Genomic DNA, 25,296 nt, shown 5'->3' with positions numbered 1-25,296 from the left:
TACCTATTTGGTTGTGTGAATCCCTAGATTCATAAAATCTGGAGATTCATTTTTTTTACACTAAAAAACTGAATCTATAAATTTGTGGGTATGAGGTTCTGGATTTCACCTCTATTATAAAAGCGTTAAACATTTGAACCATAACTCAATAAATATTTTTTTAAGATGAATCTACAGATTTCATTTCAAAGATTCAGGCTAGTCAAACAATTAATTTTATGAACCATGATTCCATTTGAAATCTCTAGACTTTTAAAATCGTCATATTTAAGTAACCAAACAGGCCAGTGAGCAAAGCAGCATGTATCACACACTAGTGTTTGTGTGTGTATGAACCGGTCCAAGGATCGCTTCTTGGTTTTTTGGTACGGGTGTTCCCGCTACGCACTTCTCCAATTCAATTTTTTTTGAACGTGGGGCCACAAACGTCATAAACGATTTGCCTACAAAATCGAAACAGGTAAGAGTCGTAAAGACTCAGAACCTGAAGATCGAAGAGGCTCGAGAAGAATTAATTTCTGATATTTCGAATAAAAAACTCTGATGATTTGATAGAGTAAAAAGAGTGGCGTAATCGATTTTCGCTCACCGGTTCTCTGAGAAGAAGGGATGAATTCCGGCGATCTTAGCAAAGTTTGGGAAACCAAAGCCCTTAAAAGAGACGGAGAAAATGAAGCAAAGAAGATTCTTCAGAAAATCGCTAGCCAAGTAGAACCCATAATGCGAAAACGTAAATGGAGAGTTAAGCTTCTTTCTGAGTTTTGGTAATTCTTCTACAATCGAACTCTATTTTTTAATTTCTATTATGTTTTTTTTTTTAAATTAATTTTGACGGAAAATGAAAACGAAGAGATTAATTCAAATGCAGTCCCAAGTTCCAGCGTCTTCTAGGGTTGAATGTGGGAAAAGGCATACAGGTTAAGCTTAGATTGCGGAAGCCAAATAGAGAAGGGGAATTTTACCATTATGATCAGATTCTGGATACGATGCTGCACGAACTCTGTCATAATGCCCACGGCCCTCACAACGCAGATTTCTACAAGCTTTGGGATGAACTCCGAAAGGTTTGCCTTTTTCACTTAAAAAGATATACACTATCAAAATGAATGTTAACCCAGTAGATATTTGGGTTTCTAGCTGGAGGTTTTCTCAAGTTCTGCTTAAATTGAGCATTGTTCAATTGTTCCGCATAGAACATTCTTTAGTGAAGACCAACTGGGGAGAAGGAAGTCTGTTGATCCAGTGTTTGTTGTTGTTTGGAATATTTTTTTCTGAGTTATTTATGTTTTTGAACCGGTTCCCTTTGGAGTTAGCATGGTAGTTCCTAATGTATTTTCAGTATTTTCCAGAAAATATTATTTGTGCTCCACTTCTATCAGTTGGGCATATTTTGTCAAAACTCAGTTGTAATCATCGAGTCTATTTTATATTTCTTCGTCTCTTGCTTTTTAGTGCTCAAGCAGTTCTCTGTTGAAACAGTTGGAGTTTTTGTTGTATGTTTTGTGCTTTCTAGGACAATTCAGTCCTTAGGTTATTTGGGTTATTTGCCATGCTCTTCTGCAGGAATGTGAGGATCTTATTGCCAAGGGAATAACTGGCACAGGTGCAGGGTTTGATCTCCAAGGAAGACGTCTGGGGGGTTCTTCTCGTCAGCCTGCTTTGTCATTCCTTCGCCAAACTGCATTGACCGCTGCAGAAAAGCGATTGCGTCATGGATCTTTGCTACCATCTGGATCCAATCGCCTTGGGGGCGACAGCAATATAATGACTGCACTTAGTCCAATACAGGCTGCTGCCATGGCTGCTGAAAGGAGATTGCAGGATGATTTGTGGTGTGGATCTTCTGGAATGTTGAATGAAGAAGAAAGTGAATCCAATGTATTGCAAAAGCTTAAGTGCCCAGGTCCATCTCCCAAAAGCTTTGAAAATTTGGATAGTTCTGAATCACATGATTCGGGTCTGAAACCTCGGAAGAGAAGTCGTTTGTCAGATAATGAATCAGTTATCCATTCTTTTGATCCAAGTCCTGGATCTAGTTATGTGGATTTAACTGTAGAAGCTTCAAGTTCAACTTCAGGATCTATGCTTAAACCTCGGAAGAGAAGTCGTTTGTCAGATAATGAATCAGTTATCCATTCTTTTGATCCAAGTCCTGGATCTAGTTTTGTGGATTTAACTGTAGAAGCTTCAAGTTCAACTTCAGGATCTATGCTTAAACATTCTGAAATAGATGATACTAATGGTGATGTTAGGTGGGAGTGTGGAACATGCACTTTGCTCAATCCAGTGAGTCCCACAAACCTATTATCATGGATTTTTTTACTTTTTCCTGGAATGTGTTCTGAGTACTAATTGTTAGACATGCTTCCTATGCTTTGTATTGTTAAGTTCATACTCTTATGGGTCCCTAACCATATAACTGTTTAGGATTTTCATAAAACTCTGAAGAATGTTACTTAAAACTCTCTCACTGAATCTGTAATGGTTGATATTTGAAACTGTCTAAGAAGCTGGTGTTTATAACATTTTTCCATGGTAATATGATAGATTAATCAGCTGACTAAGGTTATAAGTTACTGCTGTATCAACTTTCTGCATCTGGCCATACTTCACTGAGCCAGGGGGGGGGGGGGGGGAAGATAGGTGCACAAGTTGTGCATTTGAGCATCAATTGAGTCTAGGTTGACCAATGCATTCTTTGACTGGCTTTTTGCTCTCTTTTATATATTTGTGTTAGCACAGTTCAAAATCTGGTTTCAGTAGGTCATTTTGGTTAGACCAAAATGCAGAAAAAACAGTATATGTTTTCGGTGAGTTACTTGCCATTCCCCTACACAGCTGAAATTTGTTATGATGAAACAATTTCTACCTCCTGTTTCAGAAATGTCTAGATTAGCAAAATTTTGGCAAAATTTGGAACCATGTGTCTGAGTCCTCAACTATGATTTTGTATGTTGGTTTTAAGGGTACCTAATCTATCCTCAAGAAATTCAACATAAATCTTGCTAGTTTAACAGCCAGTCATTTTTAACTGTCATTCCAACCAAATTCTTATGCTAATTTGTCAACAGTTGAAATCGAAATTGATTTAGAGTTAATGGATTTCATTTTTGTTCTAACAGTAGGACTATTTAGGTTGCATCTCTTTCCAGGTAAACATCAGGGTAAGGGAAAAAAAAATTTCAAGTAATGTCTTTTACTCCTTTATTTTTTAAATATAAATGATTTTCCTCAAAAATGTTCTCTTATATGATTTTATCTCACTGTGCTTGGTCCTCTTATGGAACACTAGGTTGCTTGCAAAGTAAGTAGCAGCTTTGTTATAACAATAGATCTGTATTGATTGAGTGATGGGAAAACCTGACTCCTGAACCCGAAATAATGACTTCACTCATGGTAATTCAGCTGTAATGTGTGCCATTGCCTGATACTCGGCCTCAACACTTGATTTGACGACAGTTTTTGTTAGTAGTAGAATGGAGATCATCATCAACACCAGCTTAGTCAGGGGTTTGAAAACCCAAGTTCAACCAATATTTGCTCTTTAAAGTACAAGCAGCCACTCAAGAACCAAGCAATTCTAGAAAACCTAGAGTTCAATGACAATCCAAATCGAAGTTAGTTTTAGAGTTGATATCCCAAATATAAAACTGTGCAGACCACATCTGATTAGTCTTCCTTTTGCAGATATGAGAGAATGAATTGAATTTATGCAGTAAAACAGCTTTTTAAAACTGTGAAATTGATTGGAGAAAAGAACCAGTGGTAGAAACCCCAAATAAGTAAATCATAAGCTGGAGAAAATCAAATCCTTGAAAGGGAAACACCACAACTATGGTCTTGTAAGGGAATCCATGTCTGGATTGGAACTATGGTAGATACAGTCCTCAATAATCAAACTCAGCTTGTGGGGAAAATCTCCAATTGATATTGGTAAGTACTAAACACATAAAATTATATCTAGGGTTTTAAATTGTAGTAGGTTGCAGCAGAGGGTGCTGCACCTTTTAAACCATTGCTGGATATATCTTCTAAGCAAAATCTTTTTTCAACAGGCAATCAAATAAAGTTTTCCTTTGCCATGTAGCGGATTGAAATCCTAGAACACCAGGGCTGAGAGAATGGAGGTGATGGTGAGTGGAGAAATGGAGAAGGGAACTGAATGTATAATGGAATATTTGAACATAGCTGTACCCCCCAGCCCAGCCCAACCCTTTATTTATATAATGCTGATTGCAGTGGTTCCTAATTTTTATCCAAATAGGAACCTCATAAACAAAAATAGAAACAAAACCAAAAATAAAATTAGGTAGAAGCATAAATAGGCAATAACTCGAATTTCTTCAACACCTTGGAAAAGAAAACTTTCCTACTGAGCATTTTATTTTCAGCCTGAACATAGTATTTCTTGCTTCTTGTGTCTATATACCATCCTTACTATACCTCACTTTTGATTGAATTTCATTGATTTATGATGGTGAGTTACTGCAGCCGTTAGCTCCAATATGTGATGCCTGTGGTAGCCAAAAGCAGAAAGATGCTGAACATAAATTCAAGACTTGGTTCTGCAAATTTTGCACTCTTGAAAACAGTGTCAAGGAAGAAAGATGCACAGCTTGTGAACGGTGGAGATATTCAAGTGGGCCGCCAGTGTCTGTCCCTGTATCCGTTGGTCTCTGGGACTAATAGCTGGAAATAGTATATTTTTTGTGAGGTAGAGAGAATATCTTAGTTGATTTCCTTTGCTCTCCTTGTCAATGGGTCATGATTTGTGAGCAAAACCTATTCTATGTGATTGATGGATGTTTGATATGACCTATTAAATTGGACATGGTTGTTAGGTTGAATATATCTGTATTTAACTCAACTGCATCCATACTTGACCTCAGGAATATTTGCTAAATATCATCTTTCTTGTTAAGAGTTGAAGTCCCTTGCATCCTCTTCAGATTGTTTGATCCTTCCTTCTGTAAATTATTGCTTTACTGGTCCAATTATTAGCATGTAAAAATTGTTTGTGCCTTTATACCCTGGGGATCATTAATCTATCTAAACCATCCAATTATGATGTTCCTTAGGAAAGCTGTAAGTATTGAATGTAATATTCCAACAAAAGAATTTTCAGACTGGTTTGCTTGTACAGTTTGATATGTTGATGAGCACACTGGTGCCTAAAATAGTTCGACCGATGGATTGGATTACCCATAAATTGAAAGACAGACATTTTAGGGGATTTGAGGCGGGAAATTTTGTAGTTGATTATTGATTACTCAATCTATTGTTTAAACAGGTATCTGGCCACCCACATTTGTGTCATTCTTATGCCAGATGAACTCCTGAACTGGTCTATTTGTCATTTTCACCATTAGATAATTGGAATCTATTAGATTGGTTGTATGTCAATTTTGATGGCTTATCTAAATCATATGATTCACCATCCATAGGTTTTCTTATTTGTTTGAGAAAATTGTTTGAGTTTTATTTTATCTGATGGAATTGTAATTCAGACCCTTTTGTGATTAAAGAGTTCTTCCATTTATTTTCCTGTGGTGGGAGACTTGTTCTCAAACAATCTCCATATTATATGAGAACGAGATACCTACTGGGTTATAAAACAGAAACCAACCTAGATTATTACAGAAACTCACTAGAGAATAGCAGTGATGGATGCTAATTCACACACTGCTCTTAATGGAGGAACTATATCCACTCTGAAGATCATAATATCTAGACCAGAGCATTACACCACCATAGTTTGAATAAGTCTTGGTTACTGGAAGTACTTCAGATTTCTGCACATCTGAAGGCATATATCCACTACCAGCTGCATCAGATGAAGCAGGTAAGCCTATGAAGAACTTCCCAGCAGGAACTGTTGATACCCTTGTCTTCCATGAATTCAAAAGATTTGTAACATTACCATTAGAGTATTCGCAGGGATTATTGTTATAGAACTGAATCCATACATAGTCAAAAAGACCTGTATTAGGGGCAGTTCCAAGATGTTCGTTAGGGTAAGGGCATTGTGGTGCTGCTGTTGAGTAAACCTTCTTGTTGCTCCCTTGGTTGTTATAGTTCGAAAGATACTCGGCTAGTTCGTCCCAGTATTCTGTCGATCCCATCTCGATATCAAAGTCTATGCCATCAAGAACAGCATCACCAACTGGTCTAGAAGAAGAATCACCACCAAGGTAGTTGTTCCAGAGGTAATCAGCAACATCTTTTGCATCTTGGGCTGAGGTTAGAGTATAGCTTCCAGAACCACCACCAAGGGAGAGCATTACCTTAATGCCAAGACTTTGGCAATATGTAATTTCACTACTAACAATGGTGCATCCACCTGAATCTGGATCACAATAACGGTGGCTAATGGTGTTACTCTGATTGGGATCCACATGTAATATATTACATTAAGAAAATTCAACATTAGTTTGTGATCTACTAAGGAGACCCACACATAAAAATTTTAAAAATAAAAATTAACAAAAAAGCACGAATTCAATGCTGAAGGCTTTCTGCATAAGTAAAACTCCCAAGAGAAGGTGGGAGAAGGCAATTTTTCCCATGGAGCCCTATCTCAACAATTTTTGCTAGACGGCTATTTCAACACTAACATAATATAAAATCTAAAAAATATAAGAATTTCATAAATCTTTATACAAAGACTTCTACTAGAGAATAAATTACCAAACTATAGTATGAATTCATTTGAAATCATATAATAACAAATTTTAAATTAAAGATATATTTTCTTACAAAAAAATAAATAAATTAAAAAATTTATTGGATCGAGAACATCTTATATATAATAGATAAGGGCTCATAGGTGCTCAAAACTTCATATGAGATTTTTTCCAAAAATAAAAAAAACCTCATATGAGATTATGACCTTTTCCAATTAAATTTATTTTACATGGTTTTTTTGAATGTATACATACCAAACTCATATTAGTGTTGACTCATGAATTCCCATAATGACTTTGAAAGGGTCAACTCATATTTAAAATAATTTATTTGGTCACGCGTACTTACCCATGAATAGTCTTCTTTAATGTTGATCTAATTAATTATATGATTAGTTATTCCTTTCACATGCATCGTATGGTTTAACGTTAAATCACCTTTTTTTGGTCAAAACCATCCTCTTGTGCATGTTACTAGATTTTCAACCGATGGTTTTTATAATTTTTTTGTCTTTATTATTCATAAAAATTCATATCATCTTGCTGAGAAAATTCAAAATTGACTCCTAAGTGGGTGGGAATGAAAATGATATCTTAAACTCTTCTCATGTCTACCGTCTTTGAATATGTTGCAAAGTAAACCTGCTTTCTAGATAGGTATTTGTTTTCTTCTATTTTGGCAAAACCTCGGAAGAGTTGACTTGTTCTTTAATTTTGTCACTAAACATTTATTTTTATTATTTTTCATTTCTCCACTTCTCTTAAGGGTAGTGCTCATTTATAAGTTAGTGTTTAGGTGCAAGACTCACACTCAATCCATCTCTATTTGCACCATCCTTGCTCTTAAAACAGAACTTGGCAATCCATAGAATTCCATGTAAATACCCCTATGTATCTATTCTCAATCTTTTTTCTTGTTTATACTTAGTTCTGTGAATTAATGGGTTTTATGGTCTCATTGAACTCAATGGATATCGTATAGCACACTACCAAAAAAAAATAATAATAATAAATAAATAAATAAATAAATAAATAAATTTGAGGGGAGAAAAAGTAAAGTGTGAATTTTGGGACTCGAGATCCTTAGCATCTAATCATCAAGGTGTGCTTGCATGTGTCTGCCTGTTAGATGTCCTGCCTGTGATACTCAAATTGGTTACTCTGTACCACGAGTAGGGCATCCAATGGGAAGACACCCTATCCGAATGCAGAGGATCTCGCATTAGAATTTTGGTGGGGTTCTATGTGAAAAACTCTTCTCATTTTCCTTTTGGTAATCAACATCATGAATCATCTACGCAAGAGAAGAATTATGATTGAGATTACGAAAGTAACAATACTTTTATACTTTATAGTCTGATTTGCATATCAGCGTTTGTAGTCCAACGGTTAGGATAATTGCCTTCCAAGCAATAGACCCGGGTTCGACTCCCGGCAGACGCATTTTTAACTTTATTCAATGTCTCAAATCTCAATCACACTTCCTCTTTGGGTAAGCAGGAGAAAACGTATCCTTCTCTCTGTCATTTTCATAAATAAGAATGCTTATAATTTTGTGCCATTTAAGATCAATTTGATTTTCTTTATATGTTATGTTTATCTGAAGTTCAAACTTGATAACAAGAGAGATTTGGCATCTTCATCACAAGGACCCATGAAGGATTCACCTTTGTGCATTGATGATGTCGATATAAGGAGGCAAAATCAGTAGCACTTAACAAACAAGAGTCAACAGAATGACAAAATAGAAGTATCGATCAGCAACTGCAGTAGTTGATAAAAGAGTTCTTTCATTTATTTTCTTCTGTTGGAAGATTTGTTCTTCAAACAATTTCCATAACATAAGAGAAAGAGAAAGAGAAAAGAAAACGACTAGACTGGAAAACAGAAACAAACTTAGATCATTAATGAAACCCAGAAATAATTGACCTGAAGAAAAGTAGTGATGGGTACCAATTCATACACTACTCTTAATAGAGGAACTGTATCCACTTTGAAGATCATAGTATCTAGACCAGAGCATTACACCACCATACTTGTAGGAAGTCTTAGTTACTGGAAGTACTTGAGAGGTTAGCACATCTGCAGGAATATATCCACTGCCAGCTGCATCAGATGAAGCAGGTAAGCCCAAGAAGATCTTCCTAGCAGGAACTGTTGATGTCCACTTCTTCCATGAGTTCAGAAGATTTGTAACATTACCATTGGAGTATTCACAAGGATTGTTGTTATAGAACTGAACCCAAACATAGTCAAAAAGACCAGTATTAAGGGCAGTGCCAAGATACTTGTCTGGGTAAGGGCATTGTGGTGCTGCTGTCAAGTACACCTTCTTCTTCATGCTCCCTTGCCTGTTATATTTCCAGAGGTTCTTGGCTAGTTTGTCCCAGTATTGTGTCGAACCCATCTCGATATCAAAGTCTATGCCATCAAGAACAGCATCACCAAGTGGTCTAGAAGAAGAATTACCACCAAGGAAGTTGTTCCAAAGGTAATCAGCAACATCTTTTGCATCTTGGTTTGATGTTAGAGTATAGTTTCCAACACCACCACCAAGGGAGAGCATCACCTTAAGGCCAAGACTTTGGCAATATGTAATTTGGCTACTAACAATGGTGCAACCACCTGAATCTGGATCACAATGGCCGGCGAGATTGATTTCCGGTGTCTGGCCGCCGCCAAACTTGTAGAGGAAAGCTAAGTTTACATAGGCATAGTTACCTGATGCACAGGTATCATTTAAGGTGCCCTCATATCCATTCTGACCCCAATAGATTGTGATGCCCCCCGCGAGAGATTCATCAACAATTAGGGTAAGAATAAGGAGGAAGAGAAGGAAAGATGATGCATGATGTTTGGAAGCCATGGCTAACTGCTTAACACTTTGCAGGAAAACTGGTTTCTTTGCTCAGGTGGTGATGTTTAAGAGAGAATGGACATGATCCCTTTATATTGGCGAAAGAAAGGAAGTCTTCCCATAAGAGTAAGTCTCCAAATTTGACTAGTTCTTTCCTCCTGTAGAGTCGAAAATAAGAGACAAATAAATAAAAAACTCTGTGATGGTATCTAGGGAATATTGAACAATTAATGCCATATAGTTTTAATAATTTCACTCCATTGACATAGAAAAACTTGATTTGTGAAGCAATGGATCTTACACCTTTAAATTTTTATGAAATTTAAAGAGAAAATTACATGACACTCTTTATATTTGAGGCAAAATTCTTGACCATCCACTATTACCTCATAAATTAATGGCACTTACATATAAATTAAAAGTTACTCACAGTTAAGTTTGTTGTTAAAATGAGTTATGAAATTACCTAAATGTCCTTTGATATCATACTCAACCCCTAGACGGGTGAAGGGCCATCTTGTTACTATGCCGGAAAATGCTCTTTACCATCGGAAACCACCCACCACCACCGACAACCAGACCTCCTCCGCGCCGGCGACCAGAGCCCCCCCAGACTAGATCGAAGAGAAAAGATTGTACGAGTAAAGATCGAGGTTGTTCAGGTTTCGGGATTCCGCGTCATCTTGTTCTATTTGGCATTTTATTCCAGTCTTCCAAGGATTGATAGTCCAACCAAGGTATCGCGGACACCACATCCATATAAACTTTTACTCTGTTTTGTCAGCCATTATATTAAGTCACTTTCACATTGAGTGGTTGTCGTCGGGGTGGTGGAGAGCATCCCGGTGTAGGAAGAAGATGGGCCACCTAAGGGTTGAGTATGATATCAAAGGGCATTTAGGTAATTTCATAATCCATTTTAACAACAAACTTAATTATGGGTAAATTGTAATTTACTTGTGGGTGCCATGTACTTTATGAGATAAAAGTGAGTGGTCAAGAGTTTTGCCCCAAATATAGCGGGTGTGCCATGTAATTTGCTCTATTTGGATATGAGTATTGGAATTTGTGAACTGTGGTTCTGACACAGTGATAACATTTTTGTATGTAAAGCCAATAAGACTATGGAAGTTCCAAGTTCCAATCTCCATCTCTCTCCACCTCCCCTATCTTGAACAAGTCTTGATTATAATATATAGAGCAAATTGCACCGGCACCCCCAAAATGGAGGCCTTAAAGCACGACACCCCACTTTATGTTTAAAAAACATATAAACCCCAAAATTAGATTTTTATTGGATATATTTGTCCAATTTATCACTAAAAATAGTTAAATTACTATTTATTTAAAAAAAAAAATTCCTATAGTAAACCGTGTTTGAAAGGTTTCAGTGATAAATTGGATAAATATATCCAATGAAAATCCAATTTTGAGGTTTTTGTGCTTTTTAAACATAAAGTGGGGTGTCGGTGCTTTAATGTCTCTATTTTGAGGTGCTACTGCAATTTTCTTTAATATATAACATAAATTTAATCTTGAATCCATGATCTTGGGCACTTAAAAAAATTATAGGATCAAATTTGAAAAGAGAATTTATAATTTAATATTTATCTTAAAATAACTCGTTATTTATTTATACAGAAAATAAATGTATAAAATTATTCTTTGGATTAACTTGAAATCATAAAATAGAATTTTTGTTGAAAAAAAAAAAAAAAACAAAGATACATTTAATATAATATAGTTCCCACAATGCATTCATGCCAAACGCACTATTATTGATAGTGAATCCATGAATGGGGATAGAGACTTGGAAAGGGTCAACTCAAACTTCTACAGGAGTGTGGACATGCATGCATGAATGATTCTCTCCACTATAAGTGGAATTTTTTTTTTAATCCAAAACCTTTAAAATTTAAGTACTTATCTTGTAATATATATTAATGTCAACTGGATAGACAATATTAACGTGATCTAGGAAACTTTCTTATTTTTATTATTTCAAAATTAACATAACATTTTGAAAATATTATGAAAATTTTTTTATCACTCTTTATACTTAGGCTCCATTTACTATAATTTTCTTACTCAAAATTTTACATTTGATTCCCCCAAAAAAAAAACTCTCATCCTTCTTTCTCTCTTAATGTTTTTAAATTCTCAATTATTTTTCTATTTTTTTTAGATGGTTTCTCTCATTTAAATTGAGTCACTTAATACTATTTGGTTCAAATCTATTATTTAAATTAACTATCGAAATATTTTGTATCTTCCCAACCACTGGAGTCAATTTGTCCAACACACACGTGTGTGCAATCGAACACATATTGAGGATTGTTGTCGAAATAAATAGATTCTTTGCTTGAAAACTCCTCACTGATGTACTGCCATCAAGAGAGACTTAGTCAACACTTGCAAGCAACACAGTGAATGTTTAGAAGGCTTTTATGAATTTAGGTTATATTTTAAGTAAATGTCTTGAACTTATGAAATGCAGCAATCATGTTAAAAACTACAACTCATTTGAATTAGTAAGCAAGCTAGATCTTTTAAGTTTTGAAGCTTGATGCTGAAAAAAATATTGGTGATGAAATAACATTCCATCCTATTTTTTTCTCTTTTTTTTTTTTGGAATTAAACTCCACTCCTTTCTCTATACTTGCTAATAAACAATTTCCTAGATGTGCTTATGCTAAATTTGTATTAATAACCATAATAGTAACCCCGGTAGCTCTAGGTGTGTCAATGGTGGGACTCAGGTTAAATGAGTCCTTTGTCTAAATTATAGAGAAGAGATAGAAAATTTTCCAATAACTTCTTTTGAATAAGATAAAAATTAGTCAATTATAACAATAAAAAATTAATCCCATCAAATTCAGAAGATTCAAAGCCAAATAAGTTGTTAGAAATCAAATTGAAATCTTCAGCCTTCTTTATACAAGCCGTCTTCTAGAGAGGTTGTTTGTTAGCCTTTTGGTTGAATTTATGCTTATTTTCATCTATAGGGTTTGACATCTATTTTATGTTTGCCATTGGAAAAATGAGTGATGGAAAGTCCCCACTTTGTCAAGATTCATAGCTAGTGAATTCCATTTGATCGATGAGGCTCCCTCCACCTCCACATTAAATTATCAGAAGTTGGCCGTGTATGGTTTGACTCTGGCTAAGATTCACTGCATTTCATATTATCACATTCAAGTTGTGTTTGCTGAACCACCTTTAGTTTTGTGATCATCTGGGTCTTCCTCAGAGCTGAAAGCTAAGGTTGATGAAGAGCAGAAATAAAGAAGTCTAGGTTCAAAACAACCTTCAAAAATTTCTTTTTGTGCAGTCCCTAAGAATGATGTCCAACACTCTGTCTGAAGTGCTAGATGCCATGGCTACCTACACTTCCCACAAAAGATTTAATTTACACCCCCGCTCTCATTAAGCCCAACATATTGTATTGGAAATATTATGTCAAGGGCTATCGTATAAGACATAAAACAGAATAATCAGTATTGAGAATGAGAACTTGTCTATTTCAAATGACATGAATAGTCTCCTTGCCAAAAACACTGTTTCACACATCTATCAAATGATACTTGAACAAAGTTGGCAGAGTTCAGACTTGCCGGTGCTGGCCGACACTTTTGTTAATGTATTTAAACGCCCTGAATAGTGCACACGGGTTCTAAGTGAATTTTCACCTCCAAGATCAAGACCCCTCCATCGCAGACAATGCACTCTGTAGCGAAGAGTTAAGGGATCCGAAAGCTACATTCTCCAATTCGTTGTTGACAATTTTTTAAAACAACTTCACAAAACAATGTTTGCACCTAAATAAACAATCTCTCTCACATTTATATAGGAGAGTAAAAGACACCACTGATGGTTGTTTCAAAGAAATACAACCCTTCCCTTCAGACATATACAGAACAAACTAAGGAACAGTTTAACCAAGATGTAATCACATTCTTATGGTATAAACCATACAAAAGTAAATAATAATAACCAAAATTGCAGAAACATGGGGAAATATCATCAACACCTTCACATACAAAAGAATTTGAAATATCTTTACAAAAAGTTATTGCAGGACATAGCTTTGTAAAGTGGACTGGGAGTGTGGAATCTTAGGTCTCTTCTTCTTCTTCATCCTCCTTTCACTTGTACCAAAGGAATTGTCTCAATTCACTGATCCTTCACTGGTTCACTTTCTTGCTCTCCTTTTAGCACAAAAAAAAAAAAAAAAAAAAAAAGAAAATAGAATAAAGATCAAGAGAATGAAAAGTAAAAACATCTAACAAAAGTGAAGCAAAAGATTAGCTACCATTGAAAGAATGAAAGAAAGCTACCAAAAGTAAGGTTTGGGTACTGGTGTGCTGCTTCTAGAGTTTCAACTTTGATAATTATTTACCACCTCCACCAACAAACCAAAAAGAAAGAATTTGTAATGGAAATAAAAGAAGAGAAAATAAACAAATGTTTAGAAAATAAATGTCAATACCTTTATTCCTTTCAATGGCTCTACTGATTACATAAACAAAAATGATGATCAGAGCAACTCCAACCAAAATTCCAATGATAATTGCAAAATCCTTTGAAGTTTCATCTCCTTGAGAAGAACCTACAATTTACAATAAGAGAATATACATAAAGAATTTATGAAAGTTATTTTATCTACCTTTTCCTTATGAGTATAGAAATAAATGCAAATTTTGTCTTCAAATTTGGCGATTGTTTTAGGTAAAGCGTCGTGGAAAATGAGTATATGGTGACGATTACAGGAAAAAAGCATAGCAAACCCTTTTCTTATAGTGTAAACACATAAAATTATATTTACGGTTTTAAATTATAGTAATTTGCAGCAGAGGGTGCTGCAGCTTTTAATCATTGCTTAATATATCTTCTAAGCAAAATCTTTTTTCAAAAGACAATCAAATAAAATTTTCCTTCTACATGTAGTGGATTGAAATCCTAGAGCACTAGTGCAAAGAGAATGGAGGTCATGGGGAGTGGAGAGATTCAACTAAATACATAATGGAATATTCAAACATAGCAGTTATCCCAACCCAACCTAACCCAACCCTTTATTTATATAGGAGTAAATTGCACTGACATCCCAAAATGGAGGCTTTAAACTACTGACACCAAAAAATCACTGACACCTCACTTTATATTTAAAAAGCACATAGAAACCCCAAAATTGAATTTTTATTAGATATATTTGTTGGATTTATCACTAAAAACAGTTAAATCACTTTTTACTTTAAAAAAATATCCCTATAATAAACAGTTTCTGAAAGGTTTTCAAGTGGGCCACCGATGTCTATCCCTGTACCCGTTGGTCTCTAGGACTAATAGCTGGAAATGATATATTCTTTGTGAGGTAGAGAGAATATCTTTACTTGATTTCCTTTGCTCTCCTTGTCAATGGGTCATGACTTGTGAACAAAAATTAAATTGGACATGGTTGTTAGGTTGAATATATCTGTATTTAAATCAACTGCATCCATATTTGACCTCTGGCCGGAATATTTGCTCAAAATCATCTTTCTTGTTAAGAATTGAAGTCTACTCTTGCATCTTCTTCAGATTGTTTGATCATTCTTGCAGTAAATTATTGCTTTACTGGTCCAATTTTGTTTTCTTTATACCTTGGGGATCATTAATCTATCCAAACCATCCATGCAATTATGGTGTTCCTCAGGAAAGTTGTAAGTTTTGAGTGTAATATTCCAACAAAAGAATTTTCAGACTGGTTTGCTTATACAGTTTGATATGTTGACGAGCAAACTGGTGCCTAAATTAGTTCGACCGATGGATTACCCATAAATTGAAAAACAGACATTAAATTTATAGTTGATTATTGATTACTCAATCTATTGTTTAAGCAGGTATCTGGGCACCCACACTTGTGTCATTCTTATGCCAGATGAACTCCTGAACTGGTCTATTTGTCACTTTCACCATTAGATAATTGAAATCTATTAGATTGGTTGTACGTCAATTTTGATGGGTGATCTAAATCATATGATTCACCATCCATAGGTTTTCTTATTTGTTTGAGAAAATTGATTGAGTTTTATTTTATCTGATGGAATTGTAATTCAGATCCTTTTGTGATTGAAGAGTTCTTCCATTGATTTTCCTGTTGTGGGAGACTTGTTCTCAAAACAATCTCCATAGTCTATGAGAACTAGATACCTACTGGGCTGTAAAAAGGAAACAGAAAAAAACCTAGATTATTACAGAAACTCATTAGAGAATAGCAGTGATAATTCACACACTGCTCTTAATGGAGGAACTATATCCACTCTGAAGATCATAATATCTAGACCAGAGCATTACACCACCATAGTTAGAATAAGTCTTGGTTACTGGTAGTACTTCAGATTTCAGCACATCTGGAGGCATATATCCACTACCAGCTGCATCAGATGAAGCAGGTAAGCCTATGAAGAACTTCCCAGCAGGAACTGTTGATACCCATGTCTTCCATGAATTCAAAAGATTTGTGACGTTACCATTAGAGTATTCACAGGGATTATTGTTATAGAACTGAATCCAAACATAATCAAAAAGACCTGTACTAAGGGCAGTTCCAAGATGCTCGTCAGGGTAAGGGCACTGTGGTGCTGCTGTTAAGTAAACCTTCTTGTTGCTCCCTTGGTTGTTATAGTTCGAAAGATACTCGGCTAGTTCGTCCCAGTATTCAGTCGATCCCATCTCGATATCAAAGTCTATGCCATCAAGAACAGCATCACCAAGTGGTCTAGAAGAAGAATTACCACCAAGGTAGTTGTTCCAGAGGTAATCAGCAACATCTTTTGCATCTTGAGCTGAGGTTAGAGTATAGTTTCCAGAACCACCACCAAGGGAGAGCATTACCTTAAGGCCAAGACTTTGGCAATATGTAATTTGGCTACTAACAATGGTGCAACCACCTGAATCTGGATCACAATGGCCGGCAAGATTGATTTCCGGGGTCTGGCCTCCACCGAACTTGTAGAGGAAAGCCATGTTTACATAAGCATAGTTACCTGATGCACAAGTATCATTCAAGGTGCCTTCATATCCATTCTGACCCCAATAGGTTGTGATGCCACCGGCGAGGGATTCGTCGACAAGGAGGGTGAGAACAAGGAGGGAGAGAAGGCAAGATAATGTTTGATGCTTGGTAGCCATGACCGTCTACTTAATTTGTAGTAATGGATTTACAGGAAAGAATTGGCTTCTTTGCTCATATAGTAATGTTTAGGGGAGAAGGGACTCTTAAAAAACCTTTTTATAGCGTGAAGGATGTAAGAAAGTCTCTCCTGAAGTACAAACATACATTATAACCTCCAAAACTGACCAGATCTTTCCAAGAAAATAAAAATTTTACTATAGATCATATTGATACCAAATACAATACTAAAAAAAAAAAAATCATGAATTCAGTGCTGAAGGCTTTCTACATAAGCAAAACCCGCAAGAGGAGGTGGAGGGAGGGTAATTTTCCCGTATAGCCTTATCTCAACAATTTTTGCTAAAAGATTGTTTCAACCCCAACATAACATCAAATCTTAATAAAATAATTTCATAAACCTTCATAATCCAATCTTAGTTGGAGAATAAATTACAAAACTATATTTTTGATATCATATGGCAGCAAATTTTAAATTAAAGATACATTTTTGAAAAATTAATGAAATATTTTAGGATCGAGAACATCTTATATATGTTTGGTTCAACCTCAATACTGTGTGCATTGTACTGCCTATGGTCAAGATCAAAATCTTAACCGTCCGTCTCATTTTTAATGATCTGGGAGACGAACATTTGATCTCGACTGTTGACAACAAGTGCTGCGCAACATTCAAGTCTTACTCATATTTGTTGATTTTTGCCCTTAACTTTTATAAGATTTAAGATTTATATTTTTTTGACCTAGATGACCTTTTCCAATTCAATTTATTTCACATGGTTTTCTGAAAGTATAACCAAACTCATTTATTAGTGTTGACTCATAAATTCCGATAAAGATTTGGAAAGGGTCAACTCATATTTAAAATAATTTATTTGATCAGTTGACTCATGAATTCCGATAGAGAATTGAAAGTGGCCAACTCATATTTAAAATAATTTATTTGGTCACGCGTAGTACTTACCCATGAATAGTCTTCTTTAATGTTGACCTAATTAATTGTATGATTAGTTATAGCTTTCAAATGCATCATATGGTTTAACGTTAAATCACCTTGGATGGAAGAAATTATCTCTTCATCTTCCTGGTCAAAACCATCCTCTGTATGCATGAAAAAGATTTCAAACCTATGGTTTTTATAAGTTTTTTGTCTTTATTATTCATAAGAATTCATATCATCTTAAGTGGTTGGAAATGAAAATGATATCTTCAACTCTTCTCATGTCAACTTATGATTAGCTACCGTCTTTGAATATGTTGCAAAGTAAGCCTGTCTTCTAGAGAGCTACTTATTTTTTTTCATTTTGGCAAAGCCGCTGAATAGTTGACATGTTATTCAATTTTGTCATTGAACTCATCTAAAAGTTGTAATTTACATGTAAAATGTTGAATTCATGAACAAATAGCAAAACAATCTTAACTTTGCAAATCTATCTCAATTTGCACCATCAAGAATTTTGAGGGGGGAAAAAGTATGGCGTGAATTTTGTGACTCTAGTTTCTTAGAATTTGAGTAGGGTGTACTTCCATGCGTTTGTCAGTTAGATGCCATGCCTGTGGTACTCGAACTAGTTATTTTGCACTGTAGGTAGGGTATCCAATGGGCAGATTCCTTGCATGTACGCAAAGGATTTGCAATTGAACTTTGGAGGGATTCTATGTGAAAAACTTTTCCCCTCTTTCCTTTAGTGACCAATATCATTAATCATCCATGTAATAGGAGAATTATGATTGAGATTATAAAAGCAGCAATACTTATCTAATTTGTAGTCTGTCTTGCATACTAGCGTTTGTAGTCCAACGGTTAGGATAATTGCCTTCCAAGCAATAGACCCGGGTTCGACTCCCGGCAGACGCACTTTTAATACTTATAATTTTTTTTCAGTCGCGCTTCCTTTTTGGGTAAGCAAGAGAAAACACATCCTTGTGACTGTCATTTTCATAAATATGAATGTTTATAATTTTGTGCCATCAAAATCAATTAGATTTTCTTTACATGTTTATCTGAAGTTCAAACTTGATAACGAGAGAGATTTGGCATCTTCACCACAAGGACCCATGAAGGATTCTCCTTTGTGCATTGATGATGTCGATATCAGGAGGCAATTTCAGTAGCACCTAACAAACAAGATTCAAGAGAAAGAGAAATAGGAGTCTCGATCAGCAACTGCAGTTGTTGATAAAAGAGTTCTTTCATTTATTTTTCTGCTGGAAGACTTGTTCTTCAAACAATTTCCATAACATAAGAGAAAGAGAAAACGACTAAACAGGAAAACTGAAACAAACCTAGACTATTACGGAAACCCAGAAATAGTTGACCTAAAGATAAGCAGTGATGGGTTACCAATTCATACACTACTCTTAATAGAGGAACTGTATCCACTTTGAAGATCATAGTATCTAGACCAGAGCATTACACCACCATAGTTAGAATAATTCTTGGTTACTGGAAGCACTTCAGATTTCAGCACATCTGCAGGAATATATCCACTACCAGCTGCATCAGATGAAGCAGGTAAGCCCAAGAAGAACTTCCCAGCAGGAACTGTTGATGTCCACTTCTTCCATGAGTTCAGAAGATTTGTAACATTACCATTGGAGTATTCACAAGGATTGTTGTTATAGAACTGAACCCAAACATAGTCAAAAAGACCAGTATTAAGGGCAGTGCCAAGATAATTGTCTGGGTAAGGGCATTGTGGTGCTGCTGTCAAGTACACCTTCTTCTTCATGCTCCCTTGCCTGTTGTATTTCCAGAGGTTCTTGGCTAGTTTGTCCCAGTATTGTGTCGAACCCATCTCGATATCAAAGTCTATGCCATCAAGAACAGCATCACCAAGTGGTCTAGAAGAAGAATTACCACCAAGGAAGTTGTTCCAAAGGTAATCAGCAACATCTTTTGCATCTTGGTTTGATGTTAGAGTATAGTTTCCAACACCGCCACCAAGGGAGAGCATCACCTTGAGGCCAAGACTTTGGCAATATGTAATTTGGCTACTAACAATGGTGCAACCACCTGAATCTGGATCACAATGGCCGGCGAGATTGATTTCCGGGGTCTGGCCTCCACCAAACTTGTAGAGGAAAGCTAAGTTTACATAGGCATAGTTACCTGATGCACAGGTATCATTTAAGGTGCCCTCATATCCATTCTGACCCCAATAGATTGTGATGCCCCCCGCGAGAGATTCATCAACAACTACGGTAAGAATAAGGAGGAAGAGAAGGAAAGATGATGCATGATGTTTGGAAGCCATGGCTAACTACTTAACACTAATAGATTTGCAGGAAAGAACTGCTTTCTTTGCTCAGGTAGTGATGTTTCAGGGAGAATGGATCATCCCTTTTTATTGGCGAGAGAAAGCAAGTCGTAAGGGTAAGTCTCCAAATTTGACCATTTCTTTGCTCTTTAGAGTCGAAAATAAGAAAAACAAAATAAAATAGAAGATTCTGTGATGGTATCCAGGGTATATTGAACAATTTATGCCATATAGTTTTAATAATTGCACTCCATTGACATTGAAAAACTTGATTTGTGAAACGATGGATCTTAAACCCTTAAATTCTATGAATTTTAAAATGCAAATTACATACACACTCAAGATTTTGAATCAATTACATCTACTATTCTTAGAAAAAAATCAATTACAAATGCTCATTGTTGTTAAGTGTTATGGATAAATGATGATGTCATGAGTTAACAAATATATTAAATATTCATTTTACTTTTTTTCTTCTGGTGCTCTTTAAAATGACAAATTACATATAAATTCCAAGGATTCTGAATTAATTATATCTATTACCCTTGAAAAAAAATTTAGTTACGAATGCCACTTAATATTAAGTGTTGGGGTTAAATGATGATATATTTCATTAATCTAATGGAAATAGTATAAGAATCCCTAAAACATATTATACTAAGAAAACTGTAACTTGATTTGCAATAACAAAATACTTCTCTCTTCAAAAAATGTTTATATTTGTTATTTAATAATTCTTTTAATTTTTAGGAGAAAGAAGGGTAAAATGAGTATTTAATTTATTTATTAACCGATGATATTATCATTTAACCTCAACTTAATAGTAGATGCAATTGATTTGAAATTCAAGGAAATTTATATGTAATTTACACAACTTTAAATTATGGATTTAGGTATTGGAATTTGTGAAACTTATTCTAGCACGATGACAACAAACGTAAAGCCACCAAGACTATAGAAGTTTCAAGTTTGAATCTCCATCCCTCTCCACTTCCCCTATGATGAACCTAGAACCTTGATTATAATATATAACGTAAACTTAATCTTGAATCCATGATCTTAGGCATTTAAAAGAAGAAAAAATATTATAGTATCAGATTTGAAAAGAGAATATATAATTTTTATATATTTAAGATAATTCATTATTTATTTATCCAGAAAATAAAGTTTAAAATTATTCTTTGGGTTCACTTGAAATCATAAAATAGAGTTTTTGTTGGAAAAAAAATATATGAAACCTTTAATATGATTTCCACTATGCATTCATACCAAACGATTTCCACAATGCATTCATACCAAACACATTATTATTGATATTAAATCCATAGATCTGGATAGAATCTTGGTCAACCCAACTTCTATAGGTGGGTGGACGCATTGGAATGATTCTTTCCTCCTAAGTGGAGGAAAAATTTTAAGTACTTATCCTAAATGGTTAATATAAGTTCATTTTCTTCAAAAAAAAAAAAAAAAAAAGCGAAAAAGTTGATTCAAATCATTTAAAAATTTAAGTACTTATCTTGTAATATATATATTAAAAACACAACTGAATTGACATTATTAAAGTGATCTATGAAGCTTCCTTATTTTTATTGTGGCTCATGTAAATTATTGTTGTCTTCCTTCTTTATAATGGTGTTAAGTAACCGTTAAGTTTAAATATATAATGTCTACTTTGTCCTTCATTAAAATTAAGAAATCAAAAGACGATACTACCTTCATTTATGAAAACAAAATTAAATGTCAATCGTACCATAAACTTCATTTATTTTGACTTAAAAAAAAGGGCAAAAAACCTAACCCCAATTTGGGTTCACGTCTTCTCCTCTTCGTCTTCTCCTCTACGTCTTCTTTGTTCGAACGCTACGCTGAAAAGATGAAATGTAAATAAATCTTTCAAAAATATCTTAACAGAGAATCTTGAAAATATGTTGTTCCATGTTCGTTTTTCTCAGTGGCATGTGAGAAAACAAATTAATCTTAGTAAAAACCTACAAATTAATGAGCAATGGCACCAACAAATCTCATGCTACCAAGGGTTTTGCCTTCCGCAAGTGGCCCATACTATTCACAAGTCTTGAGCACTTTTAATTGCCTCAAAACATAGAAACTCAGCTGATCGCGTTAATCTAGGGGTGTCAAAACCTAACCCGAACCGTTAAAACCGGACCGAACCGGCCCGCTATTGCCCAAACTGGCCCGAACCGAAGCTTAATGGATTGTGTTTAGGCTGAACAACCTCAGCTTGCAATGGTTCAGGTTGGGCCGGGCCAACCAGTGTGTGGCCCGTTAGCCCGAATCCGAACCAACCCGTTAAACCCGTTATAAAGAAATAAAATAAAATAAATTTAAATGTAAAAGACAAGAAAACCCCAAGTATCTATTGTTTTCCTTAATTGTTTTGCTATGGAATATGCAAACATCAAGCTTGTCAAAGCTTTCGCCATTTGAAAGATGGGCTTAGTAAATATTTAGCAAGTGTATTATCATTTGAAAATATTTTAATGCTTTATTTTGATCCATTTTTACTAGTGTCAAGAAGGGGGAGGAAAATAAGCAAAGACAACCCACTAAAATTCATCAAGATGCCAACTTTCTTTTGTATATTAGTTCTTTAAGTTTTATTTCTATGTAGAAAAAAAGTTTTTGATTTTGAACACCCAACACAAAAGACTTGGAGATAACTTAATGCTTATATGTGTTCACATACTCTTGATAAATTTCACATATCAACAAAGTATTCAAAACATACCACTAATAAAGCCAAACTCAAACCGTTAGTAAATACAATTTTAAACCGTTAGCCCTAACCATTAGTCAGCCCGAACCCAAACGCCCGGCGTGAAACCCCGGCCCGAATCCGTTATTTTCTTAATGGGCCGTATTTGGGCTGAGTGCTTTTCAGCCCGAAACCATTAGGCCCGGCCCGAAACCGGCCCAACTCGAACCGTTTTCAACGAAGAGAGTGAAGTTAAGGATTAAGTTGAAAATATTTTAAGTGAGATTTAGTTTTCAATTTGAGTTGATTTCGATCTTTCTTCCTCTATGGTGTCTATTTGAGCTTTAATGAATGGTAATATTGTAACTTGACAAAAGGATAAATAAGTAAAAAGATAAATATAAGGTTATTTTCAACGAACTGTCGTAGGCTATCGCCGATTCGCTACCCAGCGAACTTTCGCCAGAATATCGACAATGCTGAAGCTAGAATATCGGCGATGAGAGGAAGCTTCAGCAGCTCAGCTTTATGTTAAAGAAACTTTCGTTGGAATAACAGAACAGCTCAGCTCAACTCATCCTTTAACCTTTAAGGGAGAGACGATTTCAGTCAATAGCGAATTTCATCAAACTGTTGCACCTTGGTTATTTTCCATTTTTTTAAATTTAATTGGTTTCTCTCTTTTAAATGCATCAATTCACATTATTTGGTTCAAACCTATTATTTGAACCACTCGACTAAGTTGTATCTACTGATCAACCACTAGAGTCCACTCCTTTAATAATTAGAGAAAAACACATGCACACACATACACACAAACACAAGGGATTGTTATCGAGATGGATAGATTATTTGCTAGGAAACTCCTCACTGGTGTATTGCCGTCAAGAGAGACATGGTCGTTGCTTGTAAGCAACACGATGAATGTTTAGAGGTGCTTAAGGATTTATGTTATATTCTATGTGGAGGATGTCTTGAACTTATGAAAATGCGGCAATCATGTTAAAAACTGCGACTCACTCGAATTAGTGTGCAAGATCTTTTAAGTTCTGAAGCTTAATGCTGAAATATATGTTGGTGATGAAGTAGCATTCCATCCTCTATCTGCTTCTTCTTCTTTTTCTTTTCTTTTTCCTGGATGGAACTCCACCCCTTCCTCTATACTTGCTATTTGTATGTATATTCATAATAGTAAACACGGTGGTTCTAGGTATGTCAATTGGTGGGCTTCGTTTAATTTTAATTGGGACTTAGTTCAAATGAGCCCTTTGACTAAAGTACAAAGAAGAGATTAAAAAAAAAAAAAAATTTCAATAATTTATTTTGACTACAGGTAAAATTAGTCAATTTTAACGACAAAAAATTAATCCCATTATATTGAGAAAATTCAAAGCCGATTAAGTTGTTGGAAAATCAAAATTGAAATCTTCAACCCTTCTTTATGCAAGCCGTCTTCAAGAGAGGTTGTCGTTTAGTCTTTTGGTAGAATTTATTGTTTGTATTCATATGGAGAGTTAGACATCTATTTTAAGTTTGTCACTGGAAAAATGACGATGGAAAGTCCCACTTTGTCAAGATTCATAGAGAATTCCATTTCATTCAGCTCCTTCCACTCCACATTAAATTATTATTTGGCTGTGTATGGTTTGACTCTGGCTAAGATTCACTGCTTCCATATTATCATATTCAAGTTGTATTTGCTGAAGCACCTCTAGTTTTTTTAAGCCATGAGATGCTTCTTGATAAGATTCTAAAGCTTCACTTGCTACGTTTCCTAATTCATAAAAAATTTGACCCCATCTCATGCTATTTGGTTCTACATAAAAAAATCTTGCTACTGTAGCAGCCAGTCATTCTAACCAACTTCTTGTCCTAATTTGTCAACAGTGGAAATCGAAATTGAATTAAATAAGTTACTGGATTTCGTGTTTGTTCTAACAGTAAGACTATTTAGGTTGCATCTCTTTCCAGTTAAACATCAGGTTAAGGGGGGGAAAAATTCAAGTAATATCTTTTATTTTTTGAACACATATGATTTCCCCAGACATGTTCTCTTATATGGTTTTATCTCAATGTGCTTGGTGCTCTTACGGAACACCAGATTGCTTGCAATGTAAGTAGCAGCCTTGTTATAACAAAACATCCATAATGATTGAGTGACTGGAAAAATTCGACTCTTGTACATGAAGTAATGACTTCACTGTAGTGTATGCCATTGCCTGATAATCAGCCTCAACTCTAAATTTAACAACAGGTTTTGTTTCTTGCTTATTCCAGGTGAAGTCACCATCAACAAACATATAATCACCAGTGGTAGAATGGAGATCATCATCAACAGCAGCTTAATTAGTCGGGTTTGAAAACCTAAGTTCAACCAATATTTGCTCCTTAAAGTATAAGCAGTCACTCAAGAACCAAGCAATTCTAGAAAAGAATCAATCTAGAGTTCAACAACAATCCAAATCAAAGTTAGTTTTAGGTTGATATCCCAAATAAAAAACCATGCAAACCACATCTGATCAGTCTTCTGATAAGATCCCTCATGTTGCATATGAAGTTCAATATCAAAACCAAGAAATTAACAAGATATTCTGGTTTTAATGGTG

General features: G+C 35.1%; 5 protein-coding genes and 2 non-coding genes across 7 annotated transcripts; 3 read left to right on the top strand and 4 right to left on the bottom strand.

Annotated features, from left to right (window-relative positions):
* Positions 1–495: 495 nt before the first annotated feature.
* LOC149003009 (uncharacterized) lies at positions 496–5,153 on the top strand. The gene is made up of 4 exons (XM_089138924.1): positions 496–764; positions 869–1,064; positions 1,564–2,286; positions 4,492–5,153. Exons 1-4 carry the CDS (start codon positions 610–612, stop codon positions 4,684–4,686), a joined length of 1,269 nt encoding a protein of 422 aa, XP_088995050.1. The 5' UTR covers positions 496–609; the 3' UTR covers positions 4,687–5,153.
* A 399-nt stretch (positions 5,154–5,552) lies between these two features.
* LOC149003008 (hevamine-A-like) lies at positions 5,553–6,947 on the bottom strand. Its single transcript, XM_089138798.1, has 2 exons — positions 6,939–6,947; positions 5,553–6,380 (listed from the first exon to the last, which is right to left on the bottom strand). Exons 1-2 carry the CDS (start codon positions 6,945–6,947, stop codon positions 5,676–5,678), a joined length of 714 nt encoding a protein of 237 aa, XP_088994924.1. The 3' UTR covers positions 5,553–5,675.
* A 1,107-nt stretch (positions 6,948–8,054) lies between these two features.
* TRNAG-UCC (transfer RNA glycine (anticodon UCC)) lies at positions 8,055–8,126 on the top strand. Its single transcript has one exon. It is a non-coding gene; the product is annotated as a tRNA-Gly (tRNA).
* A 273-nt stretch (positions 8,127–8,399) lies between these two features.
* On the bottom strand, positions 8,400–9,587 carry LOC149003006 (acidic endochitinase-like). Its single transcript, XM_089137562.1, has one exon. The coding sequence runs from the start codon at positions 9,547–9,549 to the stop codon at positions 8,641–8,643; it is 909 nt and encodes a 302-aa protein (XP_088993688.1). The 5' UTR covers positions 9,550–9,587; the 3' UTR covers positions 8,400–8,640.
* A 6,217-nt stretch (positions 9,588–15,804) lies between these two features.
* LOC149003005 (hevamine-A-like) lies at positions 15,805–16,759 on the bottom strand. Its single transcript, XM_089137742.1, has one exon. It carries the CDS (start codon positions 16,708–16,710, stop codon positions 15,805–15,807), a length of 906 nt encoding a protein of 301 aa, XP_088993868.1. The 5' UTR covers positions 16,711–16,759.
* Positions 16,760–18,497: 1,738 nt separating this feature from the next.
* Positions 18,498–18,569, top strand: TRNAG-UCC (transfer RNA glycine (anticodon UCC)). The gene has a single exon. It is a non-coding gene; the product is annotated as a tRNA-Gly (tRNA).
* Positions 18,570–18,813: 244 nt separating this feature from the next.
* On the bottom strand, positions 18,814–20,087 carry LOC149003003 (hevamine-A-like). Its single transcript, XM_089137509.1, has one exon. The coding sequence runs from the start codon at positions 19,966–19,968 to the stop codon at positions 19,060–19,062; it is 909 nt and encodes a 302-aa protein (XP_088993635.1). The 5' UTR covers positions 19,969–20,087; the 3' UTR covers positions 18,814–19,059.
* Positions 20,088–25,296: the final 5,209 nt, after the last annotated feature.

The sequence above is a fragment of the Hakea prostrata genome, chromosome 10 (genome assembly GCF_041222555.1).
Source record: "Hakea prostrata isolate BN-2017 chromosome 10, UWA_Hpros_2, whole genome shotgun sequence".
Classification (NCBI taxonomy): domain Eukaryota; kingdom Viridiplantae; phylum Streptophyta; class Magnoliopsida; order Proteales; family Proteaceae; genus Hakea; species Hakea prostrata.
Note: the sequence above shows the minus strand (reverse complement) of the source record. Positions and strands in the feature narration are given on the sequence as shown.

Bases quoted from the DNA above. Each gene is read 5' to 3' on its own strand.
- LOC149003009 (XM_089138924.1), top strand. From the start codon at position 610: ATGAATTCCGGCGATCTTAGCAAAGTTTGGGAAACCAAAGCCCTTAAA. The intron at 765-868 runs GTAATTCTTCTA...ATTCAAATGCAG, and splicing joins AAGCTTCTTTCTGAGTTTTG to TCCCAAGTTCCAGCGTCTTC. The intron at 2,287-4,491 runs GTGAGTCCCACA...GAGTTACTGCAG, and splicing joins CATGCACTTTGCTCAATCCA to CCGTTAGCTCCAATATGTGA.
- LOC149003006 (XM_089137562.1), bottom strand. From the start codon at position 9,549: ATGGCTTCCAAACATCATGCATCATCTTTCCTTCTCTTCCTCCTTATT.
- LOC149003005 (XM_089137742.1), bottom strand. From the start codon at position 16,710: ATGGCTACCAAGCATCAAACATTATCTTGCCTTCTCTCCCTCCTTGTT.
- LOC149003003 (XM_089137509.1), bottom strand. From the start codon at position 19,968: ATGGCTTCCAAACATCATGCATCATCTTTCCTTCTCTTCCTCCTTATT.